The sequence below is a fragment of the Oncorhynchus tshawytscha genome, unplaced genomic scaffold (assembly GCF_018296145.1).
Source record: "Oncorhynchus tshawytscha isolate Ot180627B unplaced genomic scaffold, Otsh_v2.0 Un_contig_1829_pilon_pilon, whole genome shotgun sequence".
NCBI lineage: Eukaryota > Metazoa > Chordata > Actinopteri > Salmoniformes > Salmonidae > Oncorhynchus > Oncorhynchus tshawytscha.
The window spans coordinates 10,878-30,088 of record NW_024608688.1 but is presented as its reverse complement, the minus strand read 5'-3'; the positions used below and the strand labels follow the sequence as shown (position 1 = coordinate 30,088).

Sequence of the window (19,211 nt, the reverse complement as noted above, 5' to 3'; positions counted from 1 at the left end):
GGTAAAAAAATAAATGAAAGAGTAGACCTTGTTCCAGTGCAACCCAGGAACGCTCTGTTCCCATCCAGAGGGTGATGTTCCCTTTCAAGGCCTCACTTCAGACAACTCCTTGGGTGGAGCAGCCGAGTACAACACTAGTCATAGTTAATCATGCAATGACTCAGCACTTCTCATGGACCCCAAACCAAACAGCACAATGACAAGTTAGCCTGAGAGCCAGTCTGTTTGACAGTGTTAAACCAACTCCTTGACAATGACAGATATGGGTTGGGCAAGACCACAAACAGATCTGGGACCAGGCTTTACAACAAGTACGACTAACTAGTAAGACTTTTATTGTATTAAATATTTAATTTTCCAAGAGCAATGTACAATTTGCAACTTATTGAAAACAGGGAAATATGCCTGGTTGTCGTACAAGAACAGAAGACATTTACTAGAAAAAGCTGGAGGAAACAGAACAAACAAAAATCAGAAATCTGCACATCTCTTTCCATACAAGACGGAATTGTTTATAATTCATTCCGGAACCGGAGTTTGGATATTCCGGAATACCCAGCTCCCTCGGGTGGAGAACAAGTTGTTTGTTCTGACGTAGGCTCACAATAAGCAAAACAGTGGTAAAACTAACTACAAATTATTAATATATATTTTTTTTAAACATCCAAAACATTTCCATTCACTCAAAAGAGAAAACTGCATTGTAATATTTTCTTCTGTTTTAAATTTAGCCGTAAAATGAACAAGAGGGAGAAGTTTCAAATAAATAGATACATTTTTATCAGTGCCGATTTTCAATCCTCAAGTTTTAAATCCATATAATTTAGTTAAAAAAACAATAACACAAAGAACTGACATATTTTGAACTTCCTTTTATAAGTTAATGATTGAAAAACAAACACTTATCAATCTAAAGTAGATGTCTAACCTTAAACCTGACGTAAGGCGCCTTCTTGTCTGAAAATATCCTTCTGTCTCTGTAGTGAAACTTTAAGACTGGTCCCAGATCTGTATATCTACATCCCAAATGGCACCCTATTCCCTATATAGTGCACAGCTTCTGACCAGAGGCACCCTATTCCCTATATAGTGCACAGCTTCTGACCAGAGGCACCCTATTCCCTATATAGTGCACAGCTTCTGACCAGAGGCACCCTATTCCCTATATAGTGCACAGCTTCTGACCGGAGGCACCCTATTCCCTACATAGTGCACTACTTTAGACCAGGTCCCATAGGGTAGTTCAATGTAAACGGGAACGGGGTGCCATTTGGGATGCCCAGTTTGTATTTTAGAGACAAGTCTTGTCACAATAATAGTCAGAGGAATTGCCTCCAACGACAAGCAGATCTGAGACCAGGAGAAACATGGCACCTTCAGTCACACAGCAGCAATACAGTAGCATGGCTATAGAGGTCTTCTCTCTCTGACCAGCCTATTCCCCATGTAGTTCACTACCTTTTAACACCTTATCCCCCATGTAGTGCCCTACTTTATAACACCTTATCCCCCCATGTAGTGCACTACTTTTTAACTCCTTATCCCCCATGTAGTGCACTACTTTTTAACTCCTTATCCCCCATGTAGTGCACTACTTTTTAACTCCTTATCCCCCATGTAGTGCACTACTTTTTAACTCCTTATCCCCCATGTAGTGCACTACTTTTTAACTCCTTATCCCCCATGTAGTGCACTACCTTTTAACACCTTATCCCCCATGTAGTGCACTACTTTTTAACTCCTTACCCCCCATATAGTGCACTACTTTTTAACACCTTATTCCCCCCATGTAGTACACTACTTTATAACTCCTTACCCCCATGTAGTGCACTACTTTATAACTCCTTATCCCCCCATGTAGTGCACTACTTTATAACTCCTTATCCCCCCATGTAGTGCACTACTTTTTAACTCCTTATCCCCCATGTAGTGCACTACTTTTTAACTCCTTATCCCCCCCATGTAGTGCACTACTTTTTAACTCCTTATCCCCCCCATGTAGTGCACTACTTTTTAACTCCTTATCCCCCCATGTAGTGCAATACTTTTTAACACCTTATCCCCCCATGTAGTGCACTACTTTTTAACTCCTTACCCCCCCATGTAGTGCACTACTTTGACCAAACCTCTTCTTCAGGGAATAGGGTGTCATTTGAGACACAAGCCAGAGAGAGCTGCCTTTTAACTCTAGTTTGAATAAAAATAATACTTCTGAAGCTTTACAAAATGTCAACAATAAACCAGAACTAGGAACTATAGTCAGGAAGACTGGAAGCTGAAGAGGAGAGGGGGGGTTAGAAAGTTGCAGCTGATGAAGAGGATGGGGGGAAGGAGGAAGGAGATGAGGGGGCATAGTATTCATTTTGGAAGAAAGGAGGGTTGGGGGGGTCAGGGTAGCCTCAATGGCCTTAGAGAGAGGCGTAACGGATAGAGAGAACATTTGACTGATGGGGGAGGAGGGGTAGTATCTTGGTCACTAGGACCACCAGAGGGCATGCAGAGAGGAGAGAGAGAGAGAGAGCGAGAGGAGGAGAGAGAAGGCTTCATTTGTTGTCGTTGGTCTTCATCAGTCTTTCCGTACCCTCCTCTTCCTCACGGCCTGTTTGTGTCCGTCGCCAACGCTGTGGCCCCCCTCGTCTGCCTCCACCTTCTGCTTGGAAACGAGGGATGAAAAAGAAGGGATGAATGAAAGACAAGGTGTCCCAATGTCTACTTTCTCCTGAAGTGTGCACTTGTTCCCTTCTTCCCACAAATCTAGAAGCATTGGATTGGAGGAGGACTAGTGGGGGTTTCCACCATATTTAGTAAACCAGTCATTTCAGTGAAGGGAAGTGAACAAGTGTACACTTTGGGAGGAAGGAGAGATAATCTGGGTGAAGCCAGAGTTTCAGAGGGTCAAATGTGTGAAACGAGTGACGTTTCGATCTTTCAGAAAACTAAGAGAGAGAACCTCAGCACTGACATCATCCGATGCTGCCTCATTGGACTTGGTCTCTTCTTCCTCCTCTCCTTCATCCTCCTCCTCCTCATCGTCCTCTTCATCTTCTACGCTGTCCCCTCCAGCTGCCCCACTCTCCTCCTCCGCCTTCTCTTTCTTCTCTTCTGAAAGAGAGAGGAAATATTAACTAAGAGGGAGAGGGGGAAGAAGAGGGGAGGAGAGAGAGAGGGGGAGGAAGAGACAGAGAGATAGGGGGTAGGGGGGAGGAAGAGAGAGAGAGAGAGGGGGGTAGCGGGGGGAGGAAGTGGGAGAGAGAGGGGGAGGAGCGAGAGGGAAAGAGGGAGAGAGAGGGGGAGGAAGAGGGAGAGAGAGGGGGAGGGAGAGAGAGATAGGGGGAAGAGAGAGGGGGAGAGAGGGAGAGAGAGGGGGAGGAAGAGGGAGAGAGGGGGAGAAGGGGAGAGAGGGAGAGAGAGAGGAGGGGGAGGAAGGGAGAGAGAGGGGGAGGAGAGAGGGAGAGAGAGGGGAGAGAGGAAGAGGGAGAGGAGGGGGAAGCGGGAAGAGGGAGAGAGGGGGAGGAAGAGAGAGAGGGAGAGAGGGGGGGGGGAGGAAGAGGGAGAGAGAGGGGGAGGGAGGAGAGAGGGGGTAGCGGGGGAGAGAGAGAGGGGGGAGGAGCGAGAGGGAAAGAGGGAGAGAGGGGGGAGGAAGAGGGAGAGAGAGGGGGAGGAAGAGGGAGGAGAGGGGGAGGAAGAGGGAGAGGGGGGGGAGGAAGAGGGAGAGAGAGGGGGGAGAGGAGGGGGAGGAAGGAGAGGGGGAGAGGAGAGAGGGGGAGGAAGAGGGAGAGAGAGGGGAGAGAAGGAAGGCAGAGAGAGGGGGAGGAAGCAGGAGAGAGGGGGAGGGAATAGGCAGAGAGAGGGGGGGAAGAGGGAGAGAGAGGGGGGGGGTGGAGAGAGGAGAGGGGAGGAGGGGGAGAGGGGGGTGGAGGAGAGAGGGGGGAGGAAGGGGAGGAATAGGGAGAGAGAGGGGGAGGAGGGAGAGAGAGGGGGGGAATAGGCAGAGAGAGGGGGGAATAGGCAGAGAGAGGGGGAGGAATAGGCAGAGAGGGGAGAATAGGCAGAGAGAGGGGAGGAAGAGGGAGAGAGAGGGGGAGGAGGAAGAGGGGGAGAGAGAGGGGGGGAGGAATAGGCAGGGAGAGGAAGAGGGGAGAGAGGGGGAGGAAGAGGGAGAGAGAGGGGGAGGAAGCGGAGGAGAGGGGGAGGAAGAGAGAGAGGGGGAGGGAGAGGAGAGAGGGAGAGGAGGGGGGGAGGAAGGAGCGAGAGGGAAAGAGGGAGAGAGATCTCATGTCTTCTCTCTGACCTGCAGGTTTTGGACTCTCAGTAGCTTTGGCCTTAGCTGCTTGGTCTCCCTTCTCCTCTTCTTCTTCTTCCTCCTCCTCCTCTTCATCATCCTCTTCCTCCTCCTCTTCTACATCGGGTTTAGGCGGGTCCACCTTCTTGTACACATAGTCATCATCTGATTTCTGTCAGAAAGAGAGTCAGAGAGAGAGTCAGAGAAAGGAGTCAGAGGGAGAGAGAGAGTCAGACAATGAGCTGGTGGTTAGATAGATAAATACCCTCCTAAGTACAAAGTGGAAGACAGAGGAGCCTCTTAAAGAAGAAGTTACAGGTCTGTGAGAAATCTTGCCTGTTTGTAGGTGACCAAATACTTATTTTCCACCATAATTTGCAAATCAATTCATTAAAAATCCTACAATGTGATTTTCTGGATTTATTTTTCTCATTTTGTCCGTCATAGTTGAAGTGTACCTATGATGACAATTACAGGCCTCTCTCATCTTTTCAAGTGGGAGAACTTGCACAATTGGTGGCTGACTAAATACTTTTTTTGCCCCACTGTAGGAGTGTTGTTTGGCTGTATAGTGAATATGACAACAAGATGAATTGAATACGAAACAGACAAGAGCAGGAAACACCAGTTTGTGTGAGTAACAAGTCCGTAGTGTTGGTGTGTTACCTTGGGCCAGCAGAATAACACAGTCAGTCCTATGGGCAGACCAACAGTCAGTATGTAGACCACCCAGAGCCACGGTCTCTCCTCTGCTGCCATGGTCAACTGGGAAAACACACCCGGCTGGGGAGGGGAGGGGGGGATAATAAGCAAATATAACTGTGTGTGTTTATGTGAATGAACATTCAGTGAGGAAATATATAAAAAGTGTATGTCTGTGTTCTGCATGTTTGTAAACTCAGCAAAAAAACAAACGTCCTCTCACTGTCAACTGTGTTTACTTTCAGCCCTCACCCTCCGATCCAACAGGTCCCAGACGTGCCCTAGCCCTCACCCTCCTATCCAACAGGTCCCAGACGTGCCCTAGCCCTCACCCTCCTATCCAACAGGTCCCAGACGTGCCCTAGCCCTCACCCTCCTATCCAACAGGTCCCAGACGTGCCCAGCCCTCACCCTCCAATCCAACAGGTCCCAGACGTGCCCTAGCCCTCACCCTCCTATCCAACAGTTCCAAGACGTGCCCTAGCCCTCACCCTCCTATCCAACAGGTCCCAGACATGCCCTAGCCCTCACCCTCCTATCCAACAGGTCCCCAGACCTCCCCTAGCCCTCCCCTCCTATCCAACAGGTCCCAGACGTGCCCTAGCCCTCACCCTCCTATCCAAAAGACCCCAGACGTGCCCTAGCCCTCACCCTCCTATCCAACAGGTCCCAGACGTGCCCTGGCCCTCACCCTCCTATCCAACAGGTCCCAGACGTGCCCTAGCCCTCACCCTCCGATCCACCAGGTCCCAGACGTGCCCTAGCCCTCACCCTCCTATCCAACAGGTCCCAGACGTGCCCTGGCCCTCACCCTCCTATCCAACAGGTCCCAGACGTGCCCTAGCCCTCACCCTCCGATCCAACAGGTCCCAGACGTGCCCTAGCCCTCACCCTCCGATCCAACAGGTCCCAGACATGCCCTAGCCCTCACCCTCCGATCCAACAGGTCCCAGACGTGCCCTAGCCCTCACCCTCCTATCCAACAGGTCCCAGACGTGCCCTAGCCCCCACCCTCCTATCCACCAGGTCCCAGACGTGACCTAGCCCTCACCCTCCGATCCAACAGGTCCCAGACGTGCCCTAGCCCCCTAGCCCTCACCCTCTGATCCAACAGGTCCCAGACGTGCCCTAGCCCTCACCCCCTATCCAACAGGTCCCAGACGTGCCCTAGCCCTCACCCTCCTATCCAACAGGTCCCAGACGTGCCCTAGCCCCCACCCTCCTATCCAACAGGTCCCAGACGTGCTCTAGCCCTCACCCTCCGATCCAACAGGTCCCAGACGTGCCCTAGCTCTCACCCTCCGATCCAACAGGTCCCAGACGTGATCAATGGGACTGAGATCCGGGCTTTCGTTGGCCATGGCAGAACACTGATATTCCTGTCTTGCTGAAAATCACACACAGAACGAGCAGTATGGCTGGTGCCATTGTCATGCTGGAGGGTCATGTCAGGATGAGCCTGCAGGAAGGGTACCACATGAGGGAGGAGGATGTCTTCCCTGTAACGCACAGCGTTGAGATTGCCTGCAATGACAACAAGCTCAGTCCGATGATGCTGTGACACACCGCCCCAGACCATGACGGACCCTCCACCTCCAATCGATCCCCTCCAGAGTACAGGCCTCGGTGTAATGCTCATTCCTTCCTCACCCCTGGTGAGACAAAACCGCGACTCATCAGTGAAGAGCACTTTTGCCAGTCCTGTCTGGTCCAGCGACGGTGGGTTTGTGCCCATAGGCGACGTTGTTGCCAGTGATGTCTGGTGAGGACCTGCGTTACAACAGGCCTACAAGCCCTCAGTCCAGCCTCTCTCAGCCTATTGCGGACAGTCTGAGCACTGATGGAGGGATTGTGCGTTCCTGGTGTAACTCGGGCAGTTGTTGTTGCCATCCTGTACCTACCGATCCTGTGCAGATGTTGTTACACATTGTCTGCCACTGCGAGGATCATCAGCTGTCCATCCTGTCTCCCTGTAGAGCTGTCTTAGGCGTCTCACAGTACGGACATTGCAATTTATTGCCCTGGCCACATCTGCAGTTGTCATGCCTCCTTGCAGCATGCCTAAGGCACGTTCACGCAGATGAGCAGGGACCCTGGGCATCTTTCTTTGGGTGTTTTTCAGAGTCAGTAGAAAGGCCTCTTTAGTGTCCTAAGTTTTCATAACTGTGACCTTAATTGCCTACCATCTGTAAGCTGTTAGTGTCTTAACGACCGTTACACAGGTGCATGTTCATTAACTGTTTATGGGTCACTGAACAAGCATGAAAAACAGTGTTAAACCCTTTACAATGAAGATCTGTGTAGTTATTTGGATTTTTACGAATTATCTTTGAAAGACAGGGTCCTGAAAAAGGGACATTTCTTTTTTTGCTGAGTTTCTCTCATCGATCAGCCAACTTTTTATACAACATGTGTTTGTATGTGTTATATATATATCCATCTGTGTGTGTATGTATAAATGTACGCTGAGTGTGTGTGTGTGTGTCATACACACCTCGTTGGCACTAGCCACCAGTTTCTTGAGTCCCCAGCTGTCTCCAGCCCAGCGATCGGCCACCTCTTTATATGAAGTGATGATAAAGTTGTCGAAGTAGATCTCGGAGGTCATGGACCAGAGCTCCAGCCCCACGGCTCTGAACGACGTCATCTGGAACGGAGCCAGGTCCTCGAAGTAGTCCGGGTTCTGGATCTTACGCGGGCTCCACACACCCTGGGAGGGGAGAGGTCAAATGTTACAGGACAAGACACGCTTTAGTGTTCCCACACCCTGGGAGAGGAGAGGGGAGGGGCTCCACACACCCTGGGAGGGGAGGGGCTCCACACACCCTGGGAGGGGGAGGAGAGGGCTCCACACACCCTGGGAGGGGAGGGGCTCCACACACCCTGGGAGAGGGAGGGGGAGGGGCTCCACACACCCTGGGAGAGGAGAGTGGAGGGGCTCCACACACCCTGGGAGGGGAGGGGCCAAACCCTGGGAGGGGGACAAGGGGCTTTAGTGTTCCCACACCCTGGGAGGGGAGGGGGAGGGGCTCCACACACCCTGGGAGGGGAGAGGGAGGGGCTCCACACACCCTGGGAGGGGAGGGGCTCCACACACCCTGGGAGGGGAGGGGCTCCACACACCCTGGGAGGGGAGGGGCTCCACACACCCTGGGAGGGGCTCCACACACCCTGGGAGGGGAGGGGCTCCACACACCCTGGGAGGGGAGGGGCTCCACACACCCTGGGAGGGGAGGATCTCCACACACCCTGGGAGGGGAGGGGCTCCACACACCCTGGGAGGGGAGAGGAGGGGGGGGAGGGGCTCCACACACCCTGGGAGGGGAGGGGCTCCACACACCCTGGGAGGGGAGAGGAGAGGGGGGGAGGGGCTCCACACACCCTGGAAGAGGAGAGGGAGGGGCTCCACACACCCTGGGAGGGGAGGGAGAGGGGAGGGGCTCCACACACCCTGGGAGAGGAGAGTGGAGGGGCTCCACACACCCTGGGAGGGGAGAGTGGAGGGGCTCCACACACCCTGGGAGGGGAGAGGGGAGGGGCTCCACACACCCTGGGAGGGGAGAGGGGCTCCACACACCCTGGGAGGGGAGAGTGGAGGGGCTCCACACACCCTGGGAGGGACAAGTGGACTCCACACACCCTGGGAGGGGAGAGGGAGGGGCTCCACACACCCTGGGAGGGGAGAGGGGAGGGGCTCCACACACCCTGGGAGGGGAGAGGGGCTCCACACAGCCTGAGAGGGGAGAGGGGAGGGGCTCCACACACCCTGGGAGGGGAGAGGGAGAGGCTGAATATCAGCCTTATAGACCAACAACAAGACAGGGATCTCAGCCTTATAGACCAACAATAAGACAGGGATCTCAGCCTTATAGACCGACAATAAGACAGGGATCTCAGCCTTATAGACCGACAATAAGACAGGGATCTCAGCCTTATAGACCGACAATAAGACAGGGATCTCAGCCTTATAGACCGACAATAAGACAGGGATCTCAGCCTTATAGACCGACAATAAGACAGGGATCTCAGCCTTATAGACCGACAATAAGACAGGGATCTCAGCCTTATAGACCAACAATAAGACAGGGATCTCAGCCTTATAGACCGACAACAAGACAGGGATCTCAGCCTTATAGACCGACAATAAGACAGGGATCTCAGCCTTATAGACCGACAATAAGACAGGGATCTCAGCCTTATAGACCGACAATAAGACAGGGATCTCAGCCTTATAGACCGACAATAAGACAGGGATCTCAGCCTTATAGACCGACAATAAGACAGGGATCTCAGCCTTATAGACCGACACAACAGGACAGGGATCTCAGCCTTACAGACCGACAATAAGACAGGGATCTCAGCCTTACAGACCGACAACAAGACAGGGATCTCAGCCTTATAGACCGACAATAAGACAGGGATCTCAGCCTTATAGACCGAACAATAAGACAGGGATCTCAGCCTTATAGACCGACAATAAGACAGGGATCTCAGCTCTGAATATCAGCCTTATAGACCAACAATAAGACAGGGATCTCAGCCTTATAGACCAACAACAAGACAGGGATCTCAGGCTTATAGACCAACAATAAGACAGGGATCTCAGCCTTACAGACCGACAATAAGACAGGGATCTCAGCCTTACAGACCGATAATAAGACAGGGATCTCAGCCTTATAGACCGACAACAAGACAGGGATCTCAGCCTTATAGACCAACAATAACCTAATGAAACATGTGCCTTCAGGAAGGGATTATGTTACCTGGTAGTGGGGGTTGTCCACCAGAGGAGCCTTCCACTTGCCCTTGTACTGAGGGTTGTTGATGGTAGGGGGTTTCCACTGCCCACATCCAGGGGCTGTCTCACACACTGGGTTAGGAACCTGAGGGGCCTCCCACTCTCCATCCATCTCCTCATCCCTACAGAGAGATAAAGGAGAGCGAGAGATAAAAGAGAGACAGAGAGAGATGAGAGAGGGATGGTGAGAGGAGAGAGAGAAAGATGGTGAGAGGAGAGACAGAGAGATGGTGAGAGGAGAGATAAAGGAGAGAGATAGAGAGACAGAGAGATGGTGAGAGGAGAGATAAAAGAGAGCGATAGAGATAGTGAGAGGAGAGATATAGAGAGAGAGAGAGATGGTGAGAGGAGAGATAAAGGAGAGAGATGGTGAGAGAGGAGAGAGAGAGGTGGTGAGAGGAGAGATAAAGGAGAGAGATAGAGAGATGGTGAGAGGAGAGATAAAGGAGAGAGAGAGAGATGGTGAGAGAGGAGAAATAAAAGAGAACGAGAGATGGATGTAAAGTAATGAGAGAAAGACAGAAAAAGTAGAGTTACTCAACACATCTCTCTTCCCAAAACAAGCGTTTTTATTGATGTGTGTGTTCACTGTGTTTACCAGTCGTCTGGTTTGTCGGCGGCGGGGTCGGCTACAAACTCAGGCTCGTCGTCTAGCCATCCCTCTGGCTTCACAGCATCAGGGTCCTGGATCGTAGCCGGAGCCTCCTCATCCCTGGAACACAAGATGCCAAATGGTTTGGCATTAAAAACCAAGCACGTTGCTCAACATTAGGCACAATATGTAGAAATCACAAACACCATCACATGGCTGCAAAAAAAATCACAATAGTTTTGCATCATTTTCAGTTTGTGACAAAACAAATGTAGAGAATCATTGTACCATCTAAACCTCTGTGACAGCTGGTGGACAAAAAATACAAAGTTTTAAAAACTCAACTTAAGGGCAGGAAGCATAGAAATGGCACATACAGAACATATCTACCCTTCATCAGACTTCCAATGATAGATATACACTCAGTGGACAGTTTATTAGGTACACCCATCTAATACTGGGTCGGGGCCCCCTTTGCCTCCAGAACAGCCGGAATTCTTTCGGGGCGTTGAAAACATTGCTCAATTGTTATCAGGGGGACTGAATGTGTGCCAGGAAAACCAGCCACACCACGTGACTCGTTGTCTTGAATGGGGTGGTGTACCTAATAAACTGACCACGGAGTGTAAACTCACATCTCTATGTGAATTTGGTCGGGTGGCCTACAGAGCTACATGATACAGCTTTAATAGACGCGTTATATCTACAGTCCTTAAAGAAGTTACGTTTAAAAATATAAGCACAAATCCTTCAGAACTAGAGACTCTTCCTCAGTCATGCCTGCCAACACCTGGTTTTCTTTTAGTCACGACCCCCCCCAAAAAAAAAAAAAACAAAAAAAAAGTGGTGTTGAAGTTGAACCCACCAGTTGTCAGGTTTGACAGCCTCTGGGTCTGGTATCTTGGCCCTCTCGTCCCAGTCTTCAGGTTTAGAGTCAGTGGGATCGTCTATCTCCTTGGTGGGGTTAACAGGAGGAACCACATCATGAAGCAGAGAGCCACGACTGACACTGCTCTGGTCTACCAGGATCTCATAGCTGTTGTCTGGGTTCAGGACTGGATGGGGGAGAGAGAGAGAGGGAGAGAGAGAGGGAGGGAGAGAGAGAGAGGGAGGGAGAGAGGAGAGGGAGGAGAGAGAGAGAGAGAGAGAGAGAGGGAGAGAGAGGGAGAGAGAGGGGGGGGAGAGAGAGAGGGAGGGGAGAGAGAGGGGAGGGGGGAGAGAGAGAGAGGGAGGGGGAGAGAGAGGGAGGGGGAGAGAGGGGGGGGAGAGGGAGAGAGAGAGAGGGGAGAGAGAGAGAGGGAGGGGGAGAGAGAGGGAGGGAGGAGAGGAGGAGGGAGAGAGGGGAGAGAGAGAGAGAGAGGGAGGGAGGGAAAGAGGAGGGAGGGAGAGAGGGAGGGAGAGGGAGGGGGAGAGAGAGGGAGGAGGGAGGAGAGGAGGGAGGGGAGAGGGAGGGGGAGAGGGAGAGAGGGAGGGGGGGAGGGGGAGGGAGGGAGGGGAGGGAGGGGGAGGGGGGAGGGAGGGAGGGAGGGAGGGGAGGGAGGGAGGGAGGGGGGAGGAGGGAGGAGGGAGGGAGAGAGAGAGGGAGAAACAGACAGTTACATGAGTTCAGAAAAGAGAGTAACTTGTCTCTTATCTCAATGTGTCTGTTACAAATTCCCTTCCACTCAGTGTTATCAACCCTGAGGTCCATCCCCATCCCCCACCGGAGCCTGAGGTCCATCCCCATCCCCCACCGGAGCCTGAGAGTCTTGGGGGAACCATGAACCTGCCTCTCAAACTCTCTCTGACCTGTGTCCTGCTTGGTTGCTAGGGAGATGGACATCTGCCCATCCTTTAGTCTCTGCAGGTCAGACAATGCTGTCAGTCTCCCTCAGGTAGTAACATCTGTCTCTACAATGCTGTCAGTCTCCCTCAGGTAGTAACATCTGTCTCTACAATGCTGTCAGTCTCCCTCAGGTAGTAACATCTGTCTCTACAATGCTGTCAGTCTCCCTCAGGCAGTAACATCTCTGTCTCTACAATACTGTCAGTCTCCCTCAGGCAGTAACAGAGAGTAACATCTGTGTCTCTGGCCATCAACAACTGGACTCGTTTCTGAATATGGGATGGAGAGAGAGTTGTGGGATGGTGAGAGAGAGAGTTGTGGGACGTGTGCACGTGGGTCTTCCTCGTCAGTTACTACTATTGTCCTCTGAGTTCACTGTGTGGTGTGATTCAGCAATAAGGCCGGAGTGGGTGTGGTATATGGCAAATATACCACGGTGGAGTGCCTGGACACCGCCCTTAGCCGTGGTATATTGGCCATATACCACACCCCCCTGAGGTGCCTTATTGGTGCCACCCAGTTTGTAATGTATCCAGTCCCCAGCCATGTATTTCTGCTCTGTGACTTGGTGTATGTACTCATTACCTCTGTTTCTGTCCCTTACAGAGCCACCACCATCCCCATGTTCATCTCCAGTGTGTATAAATTAAAATGGCTGTGTGTGTCAACTGTTGGGTTGCAGGGTTCCCCTCTAACCGGGGGCGGAGTCAGTGGGTCACAAACCAGTAAACAAGTAGAGCCGGGTTGCTCACTGTCACGGTCTTTCCACGATTCCTCGCATCCCGTCTCCCCCCTCTCCCCCCCCCCTCCTCTCTCCCCCCCCTCCTCTTCTCTCCCCCTTCTCTCCCCCCTACCCCCTCCTTCCCCCTCCCCTCCTCTCCTCCCCCCTACCCCCCCCCCTCCTCTTCTCCCCCCTCCTCTTCTCTCCCCCTCCCTTCTCCTCCCCCTCCTCCCCCCTCCTCCTTCTTGTCTCTCCTCCCCCTTCAGGTCCCCCCTCTTCTCCCCCCTTCCCCCCCCTCCTCTTCTCTCCCCCTCCCCCCTCCCCCCTCTCTTCTCTCCCCCCTCCCCTCTCCCCCCCCTCCTCTTCTCTCCCCCCCCTCCTCTTCTCTCCCCCCCTCAGGACCTCCTCCCCCCCTCCTCTTCTCTCCCCCCCCCTCTTCTCATCTCTCCCCCCCTCCTCCCCCTCCCCCACCTCCCCCCCCTTCTCTCCCCCCCTCCTCTTCTCCCCCCCCTCCTCTTCTCTCCCCCTCCTACCCAGTGTGTAGAGATGAGTCTTCTTGTCTGTGTAGAACTTCTTCAGGTCGACGTCGGGCCTCTTGGCGTGTTTCTCCTCCAGGTCTTTGTTCAGAGGGCTCCTGTGGCGGAAGATGAAGTGCAGCTTGTAGTCCTCTCCACACTTATCAGGACCAAACATGATGGTGTAGGAGGTACGGTCATTAAACTGATCCTAGAACAGCACAACAGTAAGGTACAGGGTTACACACTTATCAGGACCAAACATGATGGTGTAGGAGGTACGGTCATTAAACTGATCCTAGAACAGCACAACAGTAAGGTACAGGGTTACACACTTAACAGGACCAAACATGATGGTGTAGGAGGTACGGTCATTAAACTGATCCTAGAACAGCACAACAGTAAGGTACAGGGTTTACAGTCAGCGATACAGAGACGAAGTCATGGTGAAACCAGGGGACTTCTCTGACATTGAAATCCTTGGGTGGGTCGACCAGCCAAGTACAGCATTGCGGAGGCATATAAATAGAGAGTTAACTTTAGAAGTGGGAGCCAGGTCAAAGGTCAAGCACCAACAGATCTGGGACTAACCAACAACACAGATCAGATTATAGTTACAACACCAACAGATCTGGGATCTGGGACTAGACTAACCAACAACACAGATCAGATTATAGTAACAACACCAACAGATCTGGGATTAGACTAACCAACAACACAGATCAGATTATAGTAATAACAACAACAGATCTGGGACTAACCAACAACATAGATCAGATTATAGTAACAACATCAACAGATCTGGGACTAACCAACATCACAGATCAGATTATAGAAATAACAACAACAGATCTGGGACTAACCAACATCATAGATCAGATTATAGTAACAACACCAACAGATCTGGGACTAGACTAACCAACAACACAGATCAGATTATACTCACAACACCAACAGATCTGGGACTAATCAACAACATAGATCAGATTATACTAACAACACCAACAGATCTGGGACTAGACTAACCAACAACATAGATCAGATTATAGTAACAAAATCAACTGATCTGGGATCTGGGACTAGACTAACCAACAACATAGATCAGATTATAGTAACAACACCAACTGATCTGGGATCTGGGACTAGACTAACCAACAACAGATCAGATTATAGTAACAACACCAACTGATCTGGGACTAGACTAACCAACAACATAGATCAGATTATAGTAACAACACCAACTGATCTGGGATCTGGGACTAGACTAACCAACAACATAGATCAGATTATAGTAACAACACCAACTGATCTGGGATCTGGGACTAGACTAACCAACAACATAGATCAGATTATAGTAACAACACCAACTGATCTGGGATCTGGGACTAGACTAACCAACAACATAGATCAGATTATAGTAACAACATCAACTGATCTGGGACTAGACTAACCAACAACATAGATCAGATTATAGTAACAACACCAACTGATCTGGGATCTGGGATTAGACTAACCAACAACATAGATCAGATTATAGTAACAACACCAACTGATCTGGGACTAGACTAACCAACAACATAGATCAGATTATAGTAACAACACCAACTGATCTGGGATCTGGGACTAGACTAACCAACAACAGATCAGATTATAGTAACAACATCAACTGATCTGGGACTAGACTAACCAACATCATAGATCAGATTATAGTAACAACACCAACTGATCTGGGACTAGACTAACCAACATCATAGGTCAGATTATAGTAACAACAACGTACCAGATCCAGGTCATCTTCGTCTGACAGCAGTTTGATGTAGGCTCCACCACAGTCAATACCATCCTGGAAGTTCACCTCATACCTAAAGGTAAACGCACACAGGTTTCTCTAAACGTTCAGCAGTTAATATAAATGAGCTTCAAGTGTACTCAAAGGCTAATTCTGAAAATGCACTTTTATACACAAAACAAAAAAAAGGGCAAGAGGTCAAACGTGAGAGGTTAAAGGTCAAACTCACTGTACGACTAGGGCATCGTCCCGGAAGAGGAAGGGTCTGTCCAACAGGGAGGCGATGGCGTGATGTTTGGCCCGGGACTTCAGAACCAGACCCATGTCTCCTGGTACTTTATTCTCCTTCAGCTGCTCCACAGACCACTTACCTGGAGAGGAGAGAGGGGTCAGGAGGGGAGAGAGGGGAGGGGAGAGAGGGGTCAGGAGGGGAGAGGGGGGGAGAGAGGGGTCAGGGGGGGGAGGAGGGAGAGAGGGGGGGTCAGGAGAGGAGAGGGGGTCAGGAGAGGGGAGAGGAGGGGAGGGGTCAGGAGGGGGGTCAGGAGAGAGGGGGTCAGGAGGGGAGAGAGGGGTCAGGAGGGGAGAGAGGGGTCAGGAGGGGGGTCAGAGGGGGGGTCAGGAGGGAGAGAGGGGTCAGGAGGGAGAGAGGGGGGGTCAGGGGGGTCAGGGGAGGGGAGGGGGGGAGAGGGGGTCAGGAGGGGAGAGGGGGTCAGGAGGGGAGAGAGGGGGGGTCAGGAGGGGAGAGGGGGTCAGGAGGGGAGAGAGGGGTCAGGAGGGGGAGAGGGGGTCAGGAGGGGAGAGAGGGGTCAGGAGGGGGAGGGGTCAGGAGAGGGGAGGGGTCAGGAGGGGAGAGGGGGTCAGGAGGGGAGAGAGAGGGGTCAGGAGAGGAGAGAGGGGTCAGGAGAGGAGAGAGGGGTCAGGAGGGGAGAGGGGGGGGTCAGGAGGGGAGAGAGGGGTCAGGAGAGGGAGAGGGGGAGAGGAGAGAGGGGTCAGGAGGGGAGAGAGGGGTCAGGAGGGGAGAGAGGGGTCCGGTGGTGAACTCAAACTGACACAACGACTAGATTCCAGTTTAACAACGTTAACTAAACTGCATTTCCACAATACATGTGTGCCATTGCCCTCGGGCCAGGTCCATCAACAGAGAGACTACTGCCCAGCAGTACTAATAACAGAGTGACAGCGCCGCAATAACAGAAATACAGGGATACGTGACCTTAACAGTGGTGGTTGAAGAAACAGGGTCGTCTCTCACTGACACACTGGCAAAAAGACACGTGTGAGGGCCCATACAACACACACAAGTGGAGAGTGTAGAGTGGGGGGGCAAGAATGGTCTGTTTCTTACCATCATATTTAGCAATTTCATCGTCTGCGTCTTCCTTCATGGTCTTTGACACCTGCCACCTGTCCAGTGAGCCGTCATCAAAGGTCTCTGAGAAGTACACTTCTCCGATGGGAACAGGAGTCTTGTAGGTCACCTGTGTGTTTCAGCCAATGGGGCGGAGGGATTACTTTGTGTGTGAAATGGAACACAAACTGAGGGATATATAAATGTAGGGCTCCAGATTCTTCACCCTTTTCCCAGAAGTGTACACTTGCACACTACCCGTCTACCTACTACCGTAGGTTTTTAGCTAGCTAAGGGAACACAAAAAGAATAGGCAAATGATGAGGGTTTCAAACTCAAAAAGGGTAGAGAGACACTTGGAGGGTGTAAAAAAACACACACCAGGCATGCATCCAAAATGGCAGCCTATTTCCAAGAGATTGCATGACTTCTGACCAGGCCCCACACACGTGGCACACTACATAGGGAGAAGGGTGCCATCTCAAATGTCCCCACCTAGTTCATCCTACTTCCTATTGGGTGACCTTTGACCCTTTACTGACCTGGAAGGAGACGTTGGCATCGGTTCCCTTCTCCTCTTCCGCCTCCCCTTCCATCTCCGCCTCTATCTCTGCTGAGTCTTCCCTATCTTCTACCATAGCTTCCTCCATTTCATCCTCCATCTCTAGGTCTAGGTCACCCTGAGCTTCAGCATGGGACTCAGAGAGAGCCAGGAGGGAGAGGAGCAGCACACACGTCCAGCCCCACCACAGCTTCATCTGGAGAGAGACGTGGAGATGGACGGTAGGGGGAAGGGAGGAGAGAGTGGGAAAGGAGGTGGGAGAGGTGAGGGGTTGGGACGGACAATGTGAGAGGAGGGGGGAATGGAGTGGGTGGGGGGGTTGAGAGAGGGAGAAGGAGGGAGTGACGTGACAGTGGGGATGGAGAGCGTGTGAAGTAAGGGTGGAAATGGAGGATTTGAGGAAGAGGGACCAAGAGAGAGAGAAAAGCAAAGAAAGAGGTCAGGAATAAGGTTAATACACTTCTGATTTCAAAAGCACTTTTCCAGAAACTATCTTTCCATCTACAAATATTTTCTAAAAACAAATGAGAGCGACAGAGCGACAGAGCGGGAGGGAGTTTTGTCACTGTACTGCAATTTGGCCGTATGCAAGGAAATGGATGGCTTTCACCAGAGAAAGATTATACATGGCTCTGCTTTTTCCAATGAAAATATATTTCTGAATTTTAAAAAACAGACACCCTAAATCAGGTTTCAAAGATGACTCATGAATCCAAAAATGGTTTTCTGCATTTCAATGACTTGCAAAATATCCACTCGTCGCCGACCAGGACACTTTTCAGATTATACCTCGACACGCATTTCATCATCTTGAATCAATAAGATTGCCAGCTACAATTGAGTAAAGGTTGAATATGGTTTGATACAGTATTTTCGAAACCAATGTCCCTCGGGGTTGGAGTAAACATAACGTCGAGCTGATTGACGGAGCGTCTGGGGGAGGTGGATGTGGGTCGCCAACAAAAGCAAGGAGCCACTGTCCCTCAGGCCAAACTACAGTTCCTTAGGGGATGCCCATATGCCCCGAGAGAGAGAGCAACAAAATTAACCTACAGCTGCCGACCAGAAGTGTCCACAAAACTCCACAGAGCCAGGATTATTAGCTTGGACGACTGCAGCTACTACTACTAGAACAATCTGTCAGGCTACGCGCATTATCAAGACATCTTTCATCATATTTCTATCACGTCTTTTTTTTATAGGAAGCAAGCTATTTCAGATATATATATATAAGTTATGTGGAATATCGGCTATATTTGGCATTAGCTAACGTTACTGCACAAGCAAAGCTAAATAACAAACTAGGTAACGTCAGTTTAACCAACGTTTTTCGCCACAGTTCACCGGACGTCCCTCGGTATCAACCCCGGTCCGTGTGGCGAATTAGCGGGTTTAGCAGAGCGTTATCAATAGCCTAGCTATGTGGTTACTAAATGCAGCGACATTTCAGACATATTCATAAAGCCCGACGTGTGTCAAATGTAAACATTATTCACATTTTGAGAAAACGTGCCTGTCTGAGAAAAATGCACTTACGTTAGAAAGCTAAGTTTAGCCAGCTAATGGCTATATGCTAAACTAACAACATGTTGTGTTGCAGTTGTCAGGGAAGAATGAATGAGTGTAGCTAAACTAGATAAATATTAAGCAAACAAACCTTGTGCAGTTGGGAAGGGGGAGGAGAAAAAAAAAATAATATTCCAAGTTTTGTGATGTTTTCTACGCCAATATCCTCAAACAACTTTATTTTCACTTGCGTTCGACTCAGTTGGAGTAAAACCGCGGGTACCGAGGCCTGGAGGAGCGGGATGGACGGATCACCGTGGAGACCCTGGAACGGCGATGACCGGAAGAGACTTCTGCTCACTGCGCATGCCTGAACCAGACAACCAGAGAACGCCGTTGGGGTGCCCATTTCAAAATAAAAGTGCTCTGCCTTGTAAATAACAAACTCATTTTCGATCTATCGTTCTATGTACACCCTCAATGCATAACAGTTTAGATATTTGTCATTTTAAATGTTATGAAATAATTCGCTTGTGTCCGTTATCTTGTGAGATAAATCCATTGCAGAAAG

General features: G+C 50.8%; 1 protein-coding gene across 4 annotated transcripts; it reads right to left on the bottom strand.

Moving 5' to 3' along the window:
* Positions 1-1,937: 1,937 nt before the first annotated feature.
* clgn (calmegin) lies at positions 1,938-19,008 on the bottom strand. 4 transcript variants are annotated; one of them, XM_042313515.1, is made up of 14 exons: positions 18,792-19,008; positions 17,115-17,330; positions 16,570-16,702; positions 15,454-15,595; positions 15,216-15,297; positions 13,454-13,646; positions 11,240-11,429; positions 10,381-10,494; positions 9,748-9,904; positions 7,479-7,694; positions 4,949-5,065; positions 4,292-4,454; positions 2,951-3,102; positions 1,938-2,653 (listed from the first exon to the last, which is right to left on the bottom strand). In XM_042313515.1, exons 2-14 carry the CDS (start codon positions 17,328-17,330, stop codon positions 2,567-2,569), a joined length of 1,962 nt encoding a protein of 653 aa, XP_042169449.1. In that variant the 5' UTR covers positions 18,792-19,008; the 3' UTR covers positions 1,938-2,566. The 4 variants fall into 4 exon arrangements, with proteins under 4 accessions (XP_042169449.1, XP_042169450.1, XP_042169452.1 ...); XM_042313516.1 differs by having other exon boundaries at positions 2,951-3,099; XM_042313518.1 differs by having other exon boundaries at positions 1,939-2,650; positions 2,963-3,102.
* Positions 19,009-19,211: the final 203 nt, after the last annotated feature.

Bases quoted from the DNA above. Each gene is read 5' to 3' on its own strand.
- clgn (XM_042313515.1), bottom strand. From the start codon at position 17,330: ATGAAGCTGTGGTGGGGCTGGACGTGTGTGCTGCTCCTCTCCCTCCTG. The intron at 15,298-15,453 runs GTGAGTTTGACC...GTTTACCTTTAG, and splicing joins GACGATGCCCTAGTCGTACA to GTATGAGGTGAACTTCCAGG. The intron at 2,654-2,950 runs GTTCTCTCTCTT...CTCGTTTCCAAG, and splicing joins CGGATGATGTCAGTGCTGAG to CAGAAGGTGGAGGCAGACGA.